At 38.2% G+C, this 20,049-nt stretch overlaps 1 protein-coding gene across 12 annotated transcripts in view; it reads left to right on the top strand.

The window, feature by feature from the left end:
* Nucleotides 1-20,049, top strand: part of KMT2C (lysine methyltransferase 2C) — a 290,786-nt gene that overhangs the window by 226,560 nt on the left and 44,177 nt on the right. For 8 of the 12 annotated variants that reach the window (XM_073009508.1, XM_073009512.1, XM_073009517.1 and 5 more), the window contains 11 exons: nucleotides 2,026-2,130; nucleotides 2,467-2,514; nucleotides 3,476-3,601; nucleotides 3,782-3,814; nucleotides 3,915-4,034; nucleotides 10,416-10,548; nucleotides 10,787-11,001; nucleotides 12,642-12,715; nucleotides 15,125-15,307; nucleotides 15,688-17,568; nucleotides 18,132-18,424. In XM_073009508.1, coding sequence (XP_072865609.1) covers nucleotides 2,026-2,130; nucleotides 2,467-2,514; nucleotides 3,476-3,601; nucleotides 3,782-3,814; nucleotides 3,915-4,034; nucleotides 10,416-10,548; nucleotides 10,787-11,001; nucleotides 12,642-12,715; nucleotides 15,125-15,307; nucleotides 15,688-17,568; nucleotides 18,132-18,424 — 3,211 coding nt within the window. The remainder of the gene's footprint in view (nucleotides 1-2,025; nucleotides 2,131-2,466; nucleotides 2,515-3,475; nucleotides 3,602-3,781; nucleotides 3,815-3,914; nucleotides 4,035-10,415; nucleotides 10,549-10,786; nucleotides 11,002-12,641; nucleotides 12,716-15,124; nucleotides 15,308-15,687; nucleotides 17,569-18,131; nucleotides 18,425-20,049) is intronic. The other 4 variants (XM_073009518.1, XM_073009519.1, XM_073009513.1 and 1 more) reach the window with 2 other exon arrangements.

Raw genomic sequence — 20,049 nt, 5'->3', positions numbered from 1 at the left:
CCACTTGAAGACTTAAATAGGAGCTCTGTGCAGTTGAGTTTTAAAAGGAGAAGGATTGAAATTGGACAGAGAACATATAGGAAAGTTATTGATATAAGTTATTTTTTTCTTAATTTGATTTTTTTTCCACAAAACTACTGAAGAGAGAACAGTTTTACAATAAGGCCAAAACTTGGAGGACAGGAAAATACACCCATTTCAAAACCTAGATTAATTGTTCTTTGCAGTTGAACCACTCTTTTCACTTTATAATGGAAAATTAATGACTAAAGGCTTTTTAAAAACATGTCACTCATTATAGCCTATTATATCAATTTTAATGATTTATTCAGATATAAAATCCTTTAGGTAGGAGCAAACTTGTAAAACAGTCTTTAAAAAATTAGTTATAATTTGTATAGTAGAGTTCCATTACTTTAAAACAAAAAACTGCTATATGACCCCTAAAAAAATTACCCAGAATTTTTTTCTTTCAACCACAGTGTTATCTAGAAAATGCATTATTGAGATAATTTTCTCTAAAAAGTTCCTGGATATTTGGGCACACAAAACTTAATGTGATATATTATGTATGAATTACATTTTGGAAACTATATAATGGAACCACGACTGTTTGACAGAAATATTTGACCTGGAATATTACATTTATGCCCTCCTCCCCCTTTTAAGTAAAAATAAACTTGAGATGGGTTAAAAATTTCAGTTTCTCTTTACTGAATGACTAATATAATTATTAAAGCAAGCCTAAACAAGAGTTGCAATAATTTCTTGGTTAAGCGCCAAACCCTTAGAATCCTCCTTGACTTTTCTTTCCCTTTTATTCATCCACGTGTTTGTCTCTGCCTTCAAAATACATCCCAAAGCCAACCACTTGTCTCAGCTTTCCTTAGAACCCTAGTGCTGTCATCACCTCACCTCTCAGACTGCACCAGTGCCCTTTTCTGATCTTGCCAGCCCTCCCCAATTCCCACCCCACATCTGTTCTACATAGAGCAGCCAGTATGTTCCCTTTAAAATATTAGTCATCTGTCTTTCAACCTCCCAACACCTTCTCATTACACTTCAGAATAAAACCCAGTCTTCCCCATGATCTCTAAGATCTTACACAATCTTGCCCTAGCTGCCTCTTTTTTATCCCTACAACAGTTTTTCTGTTACCACTCTGGCCTCTCTTGTTGGCAAACCCAGCTTGCCCCAGGGGCTTTATGTCTGCTTTGCCTTAGTTTGGAGGGTTATCTCCATCTTTGTGCATATAACTTACTCCCTCATTTAGTTTTATGCTCAGTCATCTAAAGGTCTTCACAGATCACTCTGTCTAATGCAACATCCCCACAGCTTATTTTTAATCCTTTTTCCTTGTTTTTTCTTTAAATAGCACTTATAGCGATGTCATTTATTTACTAACTCCCTCTGACAAAGTAAGCCCTCTGAGGGCGTGCACTTTGTTTCAGTCATTGCCCAGTGGGCAATGCCTCATATGTGATCCATAGATACAGTTCTGTGGGTAGTGAAATACTTTTTTAAATAAATGAGTGAATGAGTAATCAGTATGAACAGCAAAGCTGGAAGTACTAACTAGATGGTACCTGGCTTGCGCTCCCTATGGAATTTCTAAAGAGTGAGAGATTTGTCTTTTGTATTTTAACTTTTCCTACTGTGTTTTAATTTCTCAATGTCACTTTTAGACATGCCACTTTCTTAAGCAAAATGGTTTTTTTTGCTTTGTTTCTTACAGCAAAGCAAGTTGCTTTGTTTCTTATTCTGTTTTACTTTTATTGCCTACAGGTCTTGAAATTTTGTCTCAATATATATTAGTCACAAGACAAAATAGTCTGAATTTTTAGTAAAGTTTTGTAATTCAAAACCTTGTTTCCTTTGCTATGAAAAACTTTTACTGTAAAATTAAGAGTCTCAGGTTTTTATTCTACCACTTGCCTCAGTATCTGCTGTACTCAAGGTTTTTAGCAAATGGCTTAGTATCTGAGAAAATACTGAAATTTTAAAAAACATATTTACTATATTTAGGTCCTGCTGATGACCCATTAGCTGATATTTCTGAAGTTTTAAACACAGATGATGACATTCTTGGAATAATTTCAGATGATCTAGCAAAATCAGTTGATCATTCAGGTATATATGAATGCTGTTTGCCCTTTCTCTGGTTTCTGATGTGAGTGAGAGGTGTATGGTGTGTGGAACAAGTTTAGCCTTTTGTGTGTTTCCCAGTAACTTTGTTTTTGTTTTTGGCTTTGTTAAAGAACTCAGCATTTTATTTGATCTACCTCAGCTTTCCTGCTTTAGGAGGGGATATAATGCAAGTTAATTTCTGTTGTCTTTCTAATTGCATCACATTTAAGGCACGTTGCCTTAAAGTCTTGCTGTATCTTGTTTCTTCTTTTGTTTGCATTTTCCCTCACTTCCCGCTCCTGTGGTAATCATCCATTTTATTTGGTTTGGGTCTTATAGGTCTTGATTTATGCACTTTCCAGGTTGAGAGCTCACCTTTTCCATTTGGTAAGAAACTGAGCAATGGATGATGGCTGACTAGAAGTAGTCTTCTTTTTTTATAATGATTTCAGCTGAAACAACCTGTAGGTGCATGCTGTTTATCAGTAGTGCTAATGTGTCACTAATCCATACTTTACTTTTCCCTTTTCGTGTGTGGCTAAAGCATAGCTGTACTGTACTTTGGGTGACTTTGTCAATAGTTTTTCTTTAATGAATAATTTTTTGTTAATATGTGATTTATAATATTACCTAAATGTTGTAGAGCTAGTTCCTAATATAAGATCAAATAAGAACAGACTAAATTTTTACTTTTTAATAGTAATAATATTGAGAAAGCATGAAAAAATGTAGATGATAAACCATTTTTACATGTGACTCTCAACAAATGTGAGCTACAGCATGTTATAATTTTGTAAATGTAATGTACATAATCAGAATGTGCCTACAGAATATTTTTAAAATACTACCTATAATTGAAGTTATTTACAAAGGACAATATTAAACACTGAGAATTTTAGGACTTTTCATTTATTTATACGAAACGTATTCCTTTTTACATACTGTGCATAATTGAACTGTACATTTGATACCACTGTTTTCCAAATTAAAGCAATTATTTGTATATAGATTTCTTACAAACTCCTATCTTAATGAAGCTTTTTTTTTTCTTTCTTTCTTTTTTTTTTTTGGCAGAAGTTGGCAAGTTAAAATCAGATGTATTCTTTTGTTCCTCAGGAAATGTTTTTACTTAAGATAGAACTTTACATGGCACCTAATACAAATATATTGTGCCTAATTTTTACTGAGTGACTCTCCAAATTGATATGAGAATTCTAATTCAGAATTATAGACTCTATCTCTTTATTTTAATCATATTGTTGTATATTAAGTACAGGTAAATAGTGCTATACATTTTTGTGTGAGTATTCTGAATGTACCTTTAAATTTATTTTCCTTACTCTTTTAGATATTGGTCCTGTCCCTGATGATCCTTCTTTGCCTCAGCCAAGTGTCAATCAGAGTTCACGACCATTAAGTGAAGAACAGCTAGATGGGATCCTCAGTCCCGAACTAGACAAAATGGTCACAGATGGTAAAATATTTGCCCTACATCTAGGCTTTCTAAAAGACCTGAGTAAATATGATTTTTAAAGACTTTTGCATGGTTATAATTTAACTTCTAATTATTTCTGTGTCAGTTAAATGCTATTTTGTATCAGTATATTGAATTAGTAGCTGTTAATGTTTCTATTTTTTTAAAAATTTATTCTAGGAGCAATTCTTGGAAAATTATATAAAATTCCAGGTAAATGTGTTTTGATTTTTTAGTTTACGAAAATGGCATTCCCCACACCATGACCCTACTAGTCTTTTAATCTTGTTACTATTACTGTTTTATTTCCTAGAGCTTGGCGGAAAAGATGTTGAAGACTTATTTACAGCTGTACTTAGTCCTGCGAACACTCAGCCAACTCCATTGCCACAGCCTCCCCCACCAACACAGCTGTTGCCAATACACAATCAGGGTATGTTATGACTTTATAATTCTATATTATATCCACACACGTGTGTATATATGTGGGTATATATACACACACAAGCAAGTTTTGCCCTGTTCTTTAGTAGCCACATATACAAACTAATAGGGAGAAAAACCCTTTTGTGATGATAGAAAAATACTAACTTCAGTCACATAGCTGTCTCCCTGAAATTCTCTGTAATTCTGTAATTATCCTTATGTCCAGAATTATTTTGCTCATTCATTGGCAGTAGGGAGGATGTAACAGTGCCTGCCCCCTTCCCTCCCTGCAAGTCCCATTCCCAGCTCACTCCACTCCAGTCATTTTCCGCATAGGCACTTCCATATGTGTGGAACTGTCCCCACTCACCTAGCTGCCTATACTCATTGATCTGCTCTCAGTTTCACTGTCATCTCTCAGAGGTTAGCTGGTTACCACCCTACCCCCATGTTTTTCATTTGTAGCACATGTCACAAATATAATACCTGTTTGGGTAATTAAGGTCTTCCCTTTGGATTGTAAGCTCTTTAAAGGCTAGGGTCATACATGTCTTGCTTATATGCCCTGCCACAGAGTATGTGTTCAGTACATACTTTCATAGTAGATCAGTGACCTTTCTATCCATGTAGACACTGAAATTTTGTGGACGTTTGCCTATTTTGTTCATTTCTCTTCTGCCTACTTATAACTAGCTACCAATTTCTCCCCTTTTCTGTAGAGCTGAAATTTGATAGCCTAGGATTAAGGTCTGTATGAGTAGATAGGGAAATTGGTTACGGGTATGCGAATCTCCTATAGGAAGGAGTTAATGGAGTTGCATGGTGGCATGTGTATAACTCTATATGTAGTTTTGTTTTGTTTTGTTTTGAGACAGGGTCTCTCTCTGTCACCCAGGCTGACAGGCAGTGGTATGAACGCGATCCACGGCAGCCACAATCTCCTGGGCTCAAGCAGTCCTCCTGTCCTCAACCTCCCATGTAACTGTGACCACAGGCACACACCACAATGCCTGGCTAATTTTTTGATTTTTTGCAGAGGTAGGGATCTCACTTTGTTGCCCGAACCAGTCTAAGGACTCCTGGGTTCCAGTGATCCTCCCACCTTGGCCTCCCTAAGTGCTGGGATTACAGGCGTGGACCTCTGTGCCCAGCTAGTATATATTTTTGATGATTTGAGCATAGGAACATTTCTCTGTATCCTGTTGTCACTACCTCATGACTATATCCTGAATTGAATAACATGAATCTTATCCTTTTCCTGTATAAGTGCTAAAGTGTGTGAATAATTTATAACCTTTACTAACAACTTTGTATATACATGAAAAATTACATAAATTACATAATGCACATAATGGAAATATTTGAGTTTTTACCAGTTTAGCCTCTAAACATAAATTTACCTTGAATTTTGCTAGGCTTAATATGTGATTTACATGTGGGTATTATACTCATCATAACTACTTCTTGCCTTAATTGTTCCCATATGCTTTTTTTTTTTCTCTTCTGAGATGGAGTCTCACTCTGTCACCCAGGCTGGAGTGCGGTGGTGCGATCTCGGCTTACTGCAACCTCTGCCCTCCAAGTTCAAGCGATTCTCCTGCCTCAGCCTCCCTAGTGGCTGGGATTACAGGTGCCTGCCACCACGCCCAGCTAATTGTTTTTATTTTTAGTAGCGATAGGGTTTCACCATCTTGGTCAGGCTGGTCTTAAACTCCTGACCTTGTGACCCATCCTCTTAGGCCTCCCAAAGTGCTGGGATTACAGGCGTGAGCCACCATGCCTTGCCCCCATATGCTTTTTTAATGATTAAGAACTATTCAGTATTTCTCTTTTCAACTTACAAAAATGACCTGTCTTTATGTTTTCTGAACTGAAAGTACGTATTTTAAAAATCAGAGACATATTTCTTTATTAAAAACATCTTGTAGTCATTATGAAAATCACTTCATTGTGCAGTCTCATTTTTAAAAGGTCTTGAGAGGATGACTTCTTTTTCTTTTTTCTTTTTTTTGCAAGGTGTTAATGTGTGATACAAGGTGAATGAGTCTGCCTACCATTAGGAGTCTGTAATTCTAATAATGTAGACTTTCAGGTATACAACTAATGTGTAGTATAGTACAGAATACTACAGCCTTATGAATCACTAAGATTTCATTGTTCTTGTTTGAAAGAATAGTAGTTCTAATGTAAGGGCAAAGCATGATCAAGTTACATATAGGGTGACACATAGAATTCAATATGGCAACTTTAACATTCTCCAGAGCAAAGGGAGTGGGCATTGTTTAAGGAAGCAAAACTAGAAGTGGACATTGGTGCTGATTGTAAAGGGCTATGAGAAATAGACAGAGGCAGCTGGCCCTTTTCCTACAGGCTTCTAAGAGCCTTTGAAGACCTCACACCAGTGGTGTGATCTGATCACTTACATGTTTTGCTAAGGTAGCTCTGGTATCAATATTGGGAATAAATTTGGGACAAGAAGAGTACTAATGAGGTTATTGTGGTTGAGACTAAGTTAAAAAGTAGGTTCCATGTAAAGATACTTCGGTGCTGATTGAGAGGAAGGAATAGATACGAGAGAAAATGACATTAGAACAAGTAGGACTGTGCTACTGAATGGATATAAGGTGTGAGGAAAGGGGGAAATTAAAGTGAATTAGACTATGTATAAACCAGGGGCCCAGAGGATAATCATGAAAGATGGAACAAAGGAAGACTTAGTGTGTGTGCTGGTAGAAGGTAGTGGAGGTATAGTGAATTTAGTTTTAGACCTCTTTTAGGTTGGTAGAAATGGGACATACACACTATTCTGACTTATAGGCAGTTGCAGTTAGTCAAGGAGATGGATGAAAATGTAGGAATTATCTGTGTAATTATGCTAATTGCAGATGTGGGAAGGATGAGATTTATTAAGAGAATATACTGCCAGTAGAGTATAGAATCTCGAGCAGTGCTTTTTAATTAAATGTAATTAAGTATATGCTTAACTCATCTGATTTATATTAGGTGTGCACATTACATGTTTCTTATCGTTCTTCCTTTTAAAGTTTAGGTGAAAGTAAAAAAAGTAGTGAGAGATTTGAGACATTGAGTGAGAGGTATAGGATCTTGGAAATGAATGATCATTAGAGACAGGTTGTACGGTTAAGTAAGGTGAGTACTTGAAAAACGTTGTTTCATTGGACCATGGGAAGGTTGTTGGTAATCTTCAGTGGAGTAACTTCAGTAGAATTGATGAGAAAGGGGAGGCAAAGTGTAATATGTTATTATGTAATATGTAATATGCTTTATTATCTGATGGTAATAAAGTTCAGAAAGTAGAGAATAGAATTTTCAAGACTGAGATAGAGTAACTTGAAGTCCCTTTATGTAAAAGTTGTGAAGTAACTTTTGAACTTTTATAAACTAATATGACTAGTTTGGGTAGATATGGTGGACTTGAAAAAAGAAAAAAAAAGAGACCACTTCTTGAATAAAATAAGACGAAATACTTTGCTTTTACTTGTTTGTCCTTGAACAAATTATTTAATTTCTGTGGGTCCTCTTTGCTTAAATGGAGCTGAACATAATAACCTATTTCAATGGATTTTCGTGAAGCTGTAAAGCTTTTAAGACTGCTTAGCATAGCATAAAGTACTTAACAAATAATAGCTAATATTATTGGGAAAAGTTTCAACATGGTAATATTGTAGTTACAGTAGATGGCACTGATAGATGGCTACAGTATGGATCACATTCTCCTTGCCAATAAACTCGTTTCTCCTAATTACATGAAAGATATTCGATATTGTTTATTAAAATTCCACATTCCTTAATGCAGCGGTCCCCAGCCTTTTTGGCACCAGGGACCAGTTTCAAGGAAGACGATTTTTTCACAAACCCAGGTTGGTGGGTTGGGGAATGGTTTTGCGATGCAGCTGTTCCACCTCAGATCATGAGGCATTAGATTCTCATAGGAACACGCTCGCATGCACACTTCACAACAGGGTTCACGCTCCTGTGAGAATCTAACGCTGCCGCCGATAGGGTTCACGCTCCTGTGAGAATCTAACGCTGCCGCCGATAGGGTTCACGCTCCTGTGAGAATCTAACGCTGCCGCCGATAGGGTTCACGCTCCTGTGAGAATCTAACGCTGCCGCCGATAGGGTTCACGCTCCTGTGAGAATCTAACGCTGCCGCCGATAGGGTTCACGCTCCTGTGAGAATCTAACGCTGCCGCCGATAGGGTTCATGCTCCTGTGAGAATCTAATGCTGCCGCTGATCTGACAGGATGTGGAACTCAGGCCGTAATGGTCACTTGCCCGCTGTTCACCTACTGTGCTGCCGGGTTCCTAACAGGCTATGGGCTGGTACCAGTCTATGGCCCCAGAGTTGGGGACCCCTGCCTTAATGGAACCTGCTTTTCACTGAAGTTGAAAATAGATGTAGTATTCTAGTTTGAAAAAAAGCAGAAATCTTGCCCTTTAATCCTTGGAGTAAATGTAAGTGTCATGAGACATTTGTCATTGTGAGAACCTGATCCAGTGGACCCAGCTGTGGTATTTAGTAGCATAAGCCCCTTTGTGGAAGTCAGAGAGTTCTAGGAAGTCTTTGAGACAAAATCTTTTAAACTTGTCAGTGATCGTCCTTAGTATCTGCACATACACACTGGAGTTATGTAGGCTTTAGTGTTGTAACAGTCACATGATGTGGTTTAGGTGAAAGACCATTACGCATTGGACAATGTACGTGTATGAGACTTTTAATCTCATGGAATGCCATTAGATAACAAAAAATCAGGTGATCAGGTTAGGAATTCTCTAGTATACCAAGTATTAGTCAACTCCGTATTGCCATTTGTGTAATTAATTGGTGATGTGGATCTCCTGTAATAGTATAGCTCTAAGTGTTGCAACAATTAACAGAGGCTTTGTGTATTTCCACAAATCATCAAGTTTAATTGGGAGGGCTTTTTGAAGGCACACAAAGTTTTTGTTGTTGTTCTTTCTTTTTTCTGGAAACTGCTCCAATATGGACAGTTGGCATACTTCCAAAGAGTCAAGACAAGTAGACTTTCACAATAAGGATTGAAGTTACATGCTTAAAGTAGTGTTGTAAAGAAACATGAGATGGTCTTATTATTTGCCTAATGTCTATTTAGAAAGAAAACGATAAGGTATTTGATGTTTGCGAATAAGCTCGAATGAGAATTCAAATACATTTGGGGGCTGAACTGTAAGTTATAAAAATTAAGCCAAAACCGGAGTGTATATATTTTTAGCAATAATCATCTGATTGATAGTGATAGATATATTGCTTACTCAAAACTATTTAGAGAAAGTATCAGTTTAAGAATCACAGATGGGGTGGACACAGTGGCTCACACCTGTAATCCCAGCACTTTGGAAGGCTGAGGCGGGTGGATCACTTGAGGCAGGAGTTGGAGATCAGCTTGGCCAAAATGGTGAAACCCCACCTCCACTAAAATTACAAAAATTAGCTGGGCATGGTGGCAGGTGCCTGTGATTCCAACTACTCAGGAGGCTGAGGCAGAATTGCTTGAACCTGGGAGGCGGAGGTGGCAGTGAGCTGAGATCTTGCCACTGCACTCCAGCCTGGGTGACAGAGTGAGACTCCATCTCAAAAAAAAAAAAAAAAAAGAATAAAAGAATCATAGATGGTTTTTTGTATTAAGAGGAACAGGAATAAAATATAAGAAACATCTGTTTGTAAATTTTTAATGAAGAGAAAGAATATTTGATAAAACTAGCATTTGCTGTGATTCATTCATTTTTTAGGAGTTAATATGTATCTAATAGTTACTCCATACCAGGAGCTATGTTCAGAGCTGTACATACATTATCTCAATTAACCCAAATAACAGAATACCTGCGGTTTACAGAAATAGAAATTGATTCTGCTTCTAACAGGTAAAATTGAGGTTCACACCCGAGTCTTTTGGACTCCAGAACACTTACTATTCCTAGTACACAATAATGAAATAGAGGATCACAGCTGTAGAGATCATATTTCAAAATCTTATAGCCAAAAGTGACTCTTTAAGTATTATATAATACTGAAAAAAATCCTACTTTTAAATTGCAATAAAGATTTTGATTTAGAAGTACAAGCATCTCTTCTGTACTTGGGGGTTTGGTTCCAGGACCCCCAGGTATAACCAAAATCTGAGAATACAGAAGTCAAATGTTGGCCCTATGGAACCTGGCATACAAGAAAAGTTGGTCCTCTCTATGCACGGGTTTCACTGTGTTTTCCATCCGCATTCAGTGAAAAAAGTTTGTTTATGTGGACCCATGCAATTAAAAACCATGTTGTTCAAGGGTCAACTGTACTTCAGCTCCTTGTTGTTTATGAATATTATGCAAACGGAATTATTTTTTTCTGTTAAGATGTTTTTTCACGGATGCCACTCATGAATGGCCTTATTGGACCCAGTCCTCATCTCCCACATAATTCTTTGCCACCTGGAAGCGGACTGGGAACTTTCTCTGCAATTGCACAATCCCCTTATCCTGATGTCAGGTACAAGCCTTATTTTCTATGGAAACTTAAATTGCACTAATTTCTGTTTGCTTTATATATAAATTAGTCTGCTTAAATGATTGTGTATGATATTATTGTAAGTTGCATTTATTGTGGCTTTTGCTATAAACATGTTACTTTTAACTATTTTGTAACAGGTTTTAATGAAAGCTGTACTTGGACATATATTAAAAAGTTATTTTATGTTTATAAAGTGAAGATATTTATTTTTTCCCAGGGATAAAAATTCAGCCTTTAATCCAATGGCAAGTGATCCTAACAACTCTTGGACATCATCAGCTCCCACTGTGGAAGGAGAAAATGACACACTGTCGAATGCTCAGAGAAGCACGCTTAAGTGGGAGAAAGAGGAGGCTCTGGGTGAAATGGCCACAGTTGCACCGGTTCTGTACACCAATATTAATTTCCCCAACTTAAAGGAAGAATTCCCTGGTAAGTCATGAATATATTATTTCTCTCTATTTTACCAACTTGTCACATGTGCAATAACTTTTTTTTAAACTGCAATAGAGAGGTAGCTTAACTAATTTTCATCTATGATGACCCACAATATGAAGATTCCCTAGATATCTAGAAACATCTTGCATGTTTACTTTGTCCTAGACCGTGCATCCATTCTCATATTTCCCAAAAGTTAGTTTCAATTAATGAAATGGTCAGTTTTTCAGCTCCTAGCAGTGCTTATTAATATGTGGAAATCAGTGTTATGTGATTCTTCAAAAATTTCTAAAACCCAAACTATCATTTAATCAAAAATATTGCTAGGCTAAATCAGTGAATTCTAAGTAGTGTTTATAGGAAACGAATTCAATATTGTCTTCCCTTGTTCTCCCCTCACCTTCCCTGACTGTCCAGCTATTACCACTGCCTCTTGAAAAAAGCAGATGATAAAATAATAGTACAGTTTGTGAAAATTCTGATTAACCAGTGAATGAGACATTTGGATTAATGAGATGTAAATTATTGAATATATGCAAGCAATGCAGTTTTATTATTTTGAGTTCATGGTGTCAGACAAACCAGGATTGAAAAAGTTATTCAGACTCAGTTTTCCAGTTGTTTCCCAGCTATCTATCAGTACACAAACTCTTAAATTACTAGAGGGGTACCTGGAAGTGACTTTTCATTTTGATGACCGCTGGTTTTTAGGTACCTTTTTGGATTGGCGTCTTCATGGTACTTTATTCCTTACGTATTGTAATAAATGAAATGCTTTTTATCCAACAATAGAAATCAGTGGTTTGATGCAGGGAGGCCTGTGAAGGCAGTGTCCCATTCTTCAGCCACTTTCTTTCCATGCTTACATTAGCTGTTTATGAACATATATGGGTATGTTGTCATTTTGTGTCAGCACAAATTGTCCTTACAGCAGAGCTATAACTTTTTTAAAAGTGTTTTTCTTTAATAATTTTACCCGTGATTCAAGAACCTCATGAAATACTGTGTTAAAGCTGTTGGTCTATGAACTGATTTTTCATTTTCATTGGCTTTTTGGAAGCTTGTTTTCTTTTTGTAATGTGGAATAAATAATTTCTATATTTATCTTATCGTTAACTGTTGATTGTAGCCAAGCATCTTCATTTTGTATACCATCATGACACTGAATTTCATAGAAATGGTTTGAACTGATTACTTTTCCATGTGTTTGTCCTCAAATGCTAGTGAGATGCTTATTTATGACTTTGTTTACTTCTGGTAGGTCAAATTGATAGACTTCTGTTTAGCGCAGATGTTTTACAAACTTACATTTTGGTTCTGGTGGTATCTTACCACCAGAGGGAATTTATTGTGTTTGGCTTACATTTTTGCTACTTTGTCCCTTGAATCTAAAAAAAACTTCCCAACTTTACAAGCTAGGTTGTTAATAAGGCAGCACTTCATTTAGAAAACATTTGTTTGGCCTACGGTATGCCAGCATCTTTGTTCTTTGTAAAGAACTTAATATAGGTCTACTACCTCATGAGAATATGGCCTGAATAAGATTAACTGTCAGCAGTTCATCAACATTTTTTATTACAGCATGTCATTAGCATGACTCTGAGAAAGTGTTATACTCTGTTCTTTTGTTGCAGATTGGACTACTAGAGTGAAGCAAATTGCCAAATTGTGGAGAAAAGCAAGCTCACAGGAAAGAGCACCATATGTGGTATTTTAAGAAACTCCTATCTTTTAAATATTTAAATACAATGCTTGAACCTTATTTGTATTAGGTTAATAAAAAAACAAATTTCCATTTCAGAAAATGCTTTTTAGTACCTGTACAACAAGCAACTTTATTTTTACAGTGATTTTCTAACTCCTTATGTCTTAATAGAGAGTGTGACATTTTTATAAGCAAGTTAACAGAACCAAAATGTTGAAGATTGAAAATCAGCTATTATAGGGGGCAGGATGAATTCATTTCACTTCAAAATTGTTTTATCTCTTCAGTCGAGGTACCGTTGGCAGTCTGTATCCATGAGTTCTATATATGTGGATTCAACCAACCATGGATAAATATTTTGGAAAAACGTCTATACTGAACTTGTACAGACTCTTTTCCTTGTCATTGTTTTTTAAACAATATAGTATAACAGCGATTTACATAACATTTATATTGTGTTAAGTATTGCAAGTAATCTAAAGATGACTTAAAGTATACAGGAGGGGCCAGGCACAGTGGCCCACACCTGTAATTCTAGCACTTTGAGAGGCCAAGGTGGGCAGATGGCTTGAGCCCAGTAGTTCAAGACCCGCCTGGGCAACATAGCCAAGACCTCATCTCTATAAAAAAATGAAAAAATTAGCTGGGTATGATGGCGCATGCCTGTAGTCTCAGCTACTTGAGAGATTTGAGGGATTGAGGCTTCAGTGAGCCAAAATTGCGCCACTGCATTCCAGCCTAGGTGACAGAACAAGACCCTGTTATGTCAAAAAATAAAAAAGGAGAAAGTATACAGGAGGATATGTGTAGGTTATATGCAAATACTATGACATTTTCTATAAGGGGCTTGAGCATCTGTGGATTTTGGTATCTGCAGGGAATCCTGGAACCAATACTCCATGGATACAGAGGGACAACTGTACTCAATTTGGAGAGTGGATTGGCATGCCTCAGTGTCTTCCACAGTCACCTCTTTTCTTGTTAGGTTTCATAGCGAATCTGTGCATCTTCAAAGAGAAATATTTAGACATCTTTAAAGAGTTTTTGACACATGATCTTTGCCATGAACTATTAGTTAATTTTATAAGATTCGCAGTTCATATGGTAAATTATTTTCTCCCAAAGAGCCAAATTAAGATTGTCAGCTGGAACCAAATCATTGCTTTCATTTTAAAGCATATTAAATGTGTATTATTGTTGGAAAATATATATAGTTGTTTTCCAGTTTGTTCCCCAGTGCGCATATTTTCAGTTACAGTGATTATTTTGAATAGAGCATATATGTGTGTATATGCTCTATCACATATATATATAGATGTATTGATATGCTGTGTTTTATCTTGACTTTAATTAGGTAATGACAGAATTTTTAAAATTTTTAAGTGATTTCTTTAACGATACGTTTCAAATATCCAGATTTTTTTTTTTTTTTTTTTTTTTTTTAAGACTGATTGGATATTTTCTTTTTTTCTAAAAATTTTTTTTTTTTTTTGAGATGGAGCTTCACTGTTGTTGCCCAGGCTGGAGTGCAATGGTGCGATCTCGGCTCACTGCAACCTCTGCCTTCCAGATTCAAGCGATTCTCCTGCCTCAGCCTCCCAAGAAGCTGGGATTACAGGCATGTGCCACTATGCCCAGCTGATTTTTTTTTTTTTTTTTTGAGACAGAGTTTTGCTCTTGTTGCCCAGGCTGGAGTGTAACCATGCGATCTTGGCTCACCACAACCTCTGCCTCCCGGGTTCAAGTGAGTCTCCTGCCTCAACCTCCCGAGTAGCTGGGATTACAGGCATGCGCCACCACACCTGGCTCATTTTGTATTTTTAGTAGAGACAGGGTGTCTCCATATTGTTCAAGCTGGTCTTGAACTCCTGACCTCAGACCTCAGGTGATCCGCCCACCCCAGCCTACCAAAGTACTGAGATTACAGGCGTGATCCATTGCGCCCGGCCTAGTTTTGTATTTTTAGTGGAGGTGGGGGTTTCACCATGTTGGTCAGGCTGGTCTTGAACACCTGGCCTCAGGCGCTCCACCTGCCTTGGCCTCCCAAAGTGCTGGGATTATGAGCGTGAGCCACCGTGCCTGGCCCCAGCCCCTTCTTTCTAAATTGAAGGAGACGTGATTTCTAAGGATGTATTAAGAAAACTAGGAGCTAAAATATTAAATCACACCTGGGATCTTTAAGCTTAATTCTAATACATAGAGAGGATTATATCCTCAACTGATAGATACTGTGCACTGTAAAGAGAGAAGACGAGTTAGTGTCCAGATCCTTTTTTGGGAGGTGCCGTAAGTATTTCAGCATTTTACCTGACTTTTTTTTCTTTTATTTGAGAACGTTCATGATAGTTTTATTTTATTCCTTAAAACGTTTAACATAATCTGGGGAATATTTTTTGTCTTCTTTTGTCAAAGCAAAAAGCCAGAGATAACAGAGCTGCTTTACGCATTAATAAAGTACAGATGTCAAATGATTCCATGAAAAGGCAGCAACAGCAGGATAGCATTGATCCCAGCTCTCGTATTGATTCGGAGCTTTTTAAAGATCCGTTAAAGCAAAGAGAATCAGAACATGAACAGGAATGGAAATTTAGACAGGTATGAAATTTTTGGATAATCTACTTTTTGAAGTTGCATTTTTATGTTTTGAGAGGGAGGTCTTTGCATTATTATTTTAGAATATAGTTCTTAGACCACGAAAATTTGATTAAGGATAGACTTGTTTCTCTTTTCAGTAAAATATATTTAAATTGATTTGGGAAGTTTATTGAAATATTATAAACACTATACTGCCCTAGGCACAAATGGAACATGCCATGATGAGTAATTTCTCTTCTTCAGGAATTCATAATCTAATATGGGAGCAATCTGGTAGCTGCTGACATCAAACAAATTAACTTTCTGTTGCTTTTTCCCCCCATGATGGTAGTTTTCTTCCTTAACCTAAATATGATTGCTTTTTCTTTCTATTTTAATAGCAAATGCGTCAGAAAAGTAAGCAGCAAGCTAAAATTGAAGCCACACAGAAACTTGAACAGGTGAAAAATGAGCAGCAGCAGCAGCAACAACAGCAGTTTGGTTCTCAGCATCTTCTGGTGCAGTCTGGTTCAGATACACCAAGTAGTGGGATACAAAGTCCCTTGACACCTCAGCCTGGCAATGGAAATATGTCTCCTGCACAGTCATTCCATAAAGAACTGTTTACAAAACAGCCACCCAGTACCCCTACATCTACATCCGATGATGTGTTTGTAAAACCACAAGCTCCACCTCCTCCTCCAGCCCCATCCCGGATTCCCATTCAGGAGGGTCTTTCTCAGGCTCAGACTTCTCAGCCACCTTCACCACAAGTGTTTTCACCTGGGTCCTCCAACTCACGACCACCATCTCCAATGGATCCGTATGCAAAAATGGTTGGTACCCCTCGACCACCTCCTGTGGGCCATAGTTTTTCCAGAAGAAATTCTGCTGCACCAGTGGAAAACTGTACACCTTTATCATCGGTATCTAGGCCCCTTCAAATGAATGAGACAACAGCAAATAGGCCATCCCCAGTCAGAGATTTATGTTCTTCCTCCATGACAAATAATGACCCCTATGCAAAACCTCCAGACACACCTAGGCCTGTGATGACAGATCAATTTCCCAAATCCTTGGGCCTCTCCCGGTCTCCTATAGTTTCAGAACAAACTGCAAAAGGCCCTGTAGCAGCTGGAACCAATGATCACTTTACTAAACCATCTCCTAGGGTAGATGTGTTTCAAAGACAACGGATACCTGACCCATATGCACGACCCTTGTTGACACCTGCACCTCTTGATAGTGGTCCTGGACCTTTTAAGACTCCAATGCAACCTCCTCCATCCTCTCAGGATCCTTATGGATCAGTGTCACAGGCATCAAGGCGATTGTCTATTGACCCTTATGAAAGGCCTGCTTTGACACCAAGACCTATAGATAATTTTTCTCATAATCAGTCAAATGATCCATATAGTCAGCCTCCCCTAACCCCACATCCAACAATGAATGAATCTTTTGCCCATCCTTCAAGGGCTTTTTCCCAGCCTGGAACCATATCAAGGCCAACATCTCAGGACCCATACTCCCAGCCCCCAGGAACTCCACGACCTGTTGTAGATTCTTATTCCCAATCTTCAGGAACAGCTAGGTCTAATACAGACCCTTACTCTCAACCTCCTGGAACTCCCCGGCCTACTACTGTTGACCCATATAGTCAGCAACCCCCAACCCCAAGACCATCTACACAGACTGACTTGTTTGTTACATCTGTAACTAATCAGAGGCATTCTGATCCATATGCTCATCCTCCCGGAACACCAAGACCTGGAATATCTGTCCCTTACTCTCAGCCACCAGCAACACCAAGGCCAAGGATTTCAGAGGGTTTTACTAGGTCCTCAATGACAAGACCAGTCCTCATGCCAAATCAGGATCCTTTCCTGCAAGCAGCACAAAACCGAGGACCAGCTTTACCTGGCCCATTGGTAAGGCCACCCGATACATGTTCCCAGACACCTAGGCCCCCTGGACCTGGCCTTTCAGACACATTTAGCCGTGTTTCCCCATCTGCTGCCCGTGATCCCTATGATCAGCCTCCGGTGACTCCAAGATCTCAGTCGGACTCTTTTGGAACCAGTCAAGCTGCCCATGATGTTGCTGATCAACCAAGGCCTGGGTCAGAGGGGAGCTTCTGTGCATCTTCAAACTCTCCAATGCACTCCCAAGGCCAGCAGTTCTCTGGTGTCTCCCAGCTTCCTGGACCTGTGCCAACTTCAGGAGTAACTGATACACAGAATACTGTGAATATGGCCCAAGCAGATACAGAAAAATTGAGACAGGTAAACACATTGTATGTTCTCAGTTTTGAGTGTATTATTTGAGGAAGCTGTTCATTTCATCAAACTGAGTAATTTCTACACAGGGGTTAATTTCTTATTTTTTTTAATTCTGTAGAGTTTGTCATACTGCAAAAAAGAAAAATGAAATTGATGAAATTAACACCAGTTTAATTCTGTATCTGATTTCAGTCTTCATGAATTCACATCGGATCCTTAAATATTGGAGCTTTGTTTTCTGATAGTTGTCTGGCAAGTAAAAGTACCCAAATCATCAAATTACTTTTCCTAATATATTGAAGAGTTAAATGTAACTGGTGTTTCATCAGACTTTGAAATATTACGGTAGCCACATAATGAAAGTATCAGGATTTAAAAAGCCACTAACCTGCCAGGCACAGTGGCACATGCCTGTAATCCCAGCTACTTGAGAGGCTGAGACAGGAGGATTGCTTGAGCGCAGGAATTTGAGGCCAGCCTGGGCTATCTAAAAATAAAAAGCCAATAACCGTTAAAAAGCCATTAATTACCACAAATTCCAGTGATTCTTGTTTCTTCCCATTTAGCGGCAGAAGTTGCGTGAAATTATTCTCCAGCAGCAACAGCAGAAGAAGATTGCAGGTCGGCAGGAGAAGGGGTCACAGGACTCACCCGCAGTGCCTCATCCAGGGCCTCTTCAACACTGGCAACCAGAGAATATTAACCAGGCTTTCGCCAGACCCCCACCTCCTTATCCTGGGAACATTAGGTCTCCTGTTGCCCCTCCTTTAGGACCTAGATACGCTGTTTTCCCAAAAGATCAGCGTGGACCCTATCCTCCTGATGTTGCTAGTATGGGGATGAGACCTCATGGATTTAGGTAATGCTTTTAATTTCCTGCCAAATTTAAATTGCTATTAGAAGAGGGAAACAGAGCCAAGTGTGGTGACTTGTGCCTGTAATCCTAGCTATTGGCTGAGGCAGGAGGATTGCTTGAATCTAGGAGTTTGAGACCAGCCTGGGCAATATAGTGAGACCCCCCCCCCCACCTCTTCAACTAATTTAAAAATTAAAAAAAATAAATATACAAATGAAGTTAGTATTAATCGGGAAGCTGTTACTGCTTTTTCTATTTCTTTCTCCCCTCTGATATATATAAAATCAGTTATTTTCTGCTAATGAGAGGTCGTAGACATTTTTTCCCCCTCTAAGAACTCTAGAGACTCTGAAAACGTTACCTTTGTTTTTAAGTATTAACTGTATTAGCACTACCTTGCACCCTTAATGATGTAGTTTATTATACGACATCCTCAAAATGTAGCTATTCTGTGTAGGCAAAGCCTCCTACGATTTGGTGAGACTTGTCCTCTCTCCAAATTTCTACCTTTTAAGTTTACATTCTAGATTAATTTTAGGCTGGGTGCAGTGGCTCATGCCTGTAATCCCAGTACTTTGGGAGGCCAAGGTGGGCGGATCACTTGAGGTGGAGTTCGAGACCAATCTGGCCAACATGGTAAAACCCTGTCTCTAGTGAAAATCAAAAATTTGCCGGCCGTGGTGGCGCGTGGCGCGCCTGTGTTCCCAGCTATTCGGGAGGCTGAGACAAAAGGATTGCTTGAGCCCAGGAGGTGGAGGTTGCAGTGAGCCGAGGTAATGCCACTGCACTCCAGCCTGGGAGACAGAACAAGACTCTGTCTCAATTAAAATAATAATAATGATAAATTTTAGAGATTTCTAAACTGAAAGGACTTTCCCTTTGGGAACTTTCCATGGTGAGATAGGGTTGTAAGTTAGTGGCGATGAATCATAAGAATGTTTCCTTTTTCAAAGTGGCTAAAGTCAAAGCCAAACCTATGCCCTAGTTATAATAAGGAAACAGTTCTTTAAGATATGCTTTTTAGTTTTATGTCTTTTAGTCTTACATCTACCTCCATGTTATATTCTTTCAGTTTCCTTTTCTTCCACCTTAGTTGTAATTTTTGCCTCTTGCTACATTTTATATTCTGTGTAAGTTGCCTGTAATCTTATTCTTAATTTCCCTTTTTTCTTCCACCTTGTTATAATTTATGCCTCTTGCTATGCTTTATATTCTAAGTTGCCTGTAATCCTATCTAGAAGGAAGTACAATATAAAATAGCCCAACAATTTATTCATTTACTTAATCTCTATAGATGAGGCCTACTCATCTTTTTCTCTGACTATAAGTTTAGTCTATTCCATCGTCAAACCTCTGCCTTTGTAGTCTCACGTACTGAGGCCTGTAAGTCCCTCAATAGGTATGAAGACCTATCTTAACTCAAACATCCTCCCCAAATCAGCTTCCTCCATTGAACCTCCCTAAATATAGATAAAAGAAACTCTTCCTGAAAAACTCGAGTAGTATTGTTCTTACCTCTAAACAATTGATTTCATCTGCTTGGTTGTTGTTCCTTTGTCTTCATTTTTGTTATCTGTTAAATCTTAAGCCTTTAGAGCTCAGATAATGGTGTTCGTTATAGGATACTT

This window comes from Chlorocebus sabaeus, chromosome 21, assembly GCF_047675955.1.
Source record: "Chlorocebus sabaeus isolate Y175 chromosome 21, mChlSab1.0.hap1, whole genome shotgun sequence".
In the NCBI taxonomy this organism is placed as follows: Eukaryota; Metazoa; Chordata; class Mammalia; order Primates; family Cercopithecidae; genus Chlorocebus; species Chlorocebus sabaeus.
The sequence above is the reverse complement of the archived record's forward strand: the minus strand, read 5'-3'. Positions and strand labels throughout refer to the sequence as shown.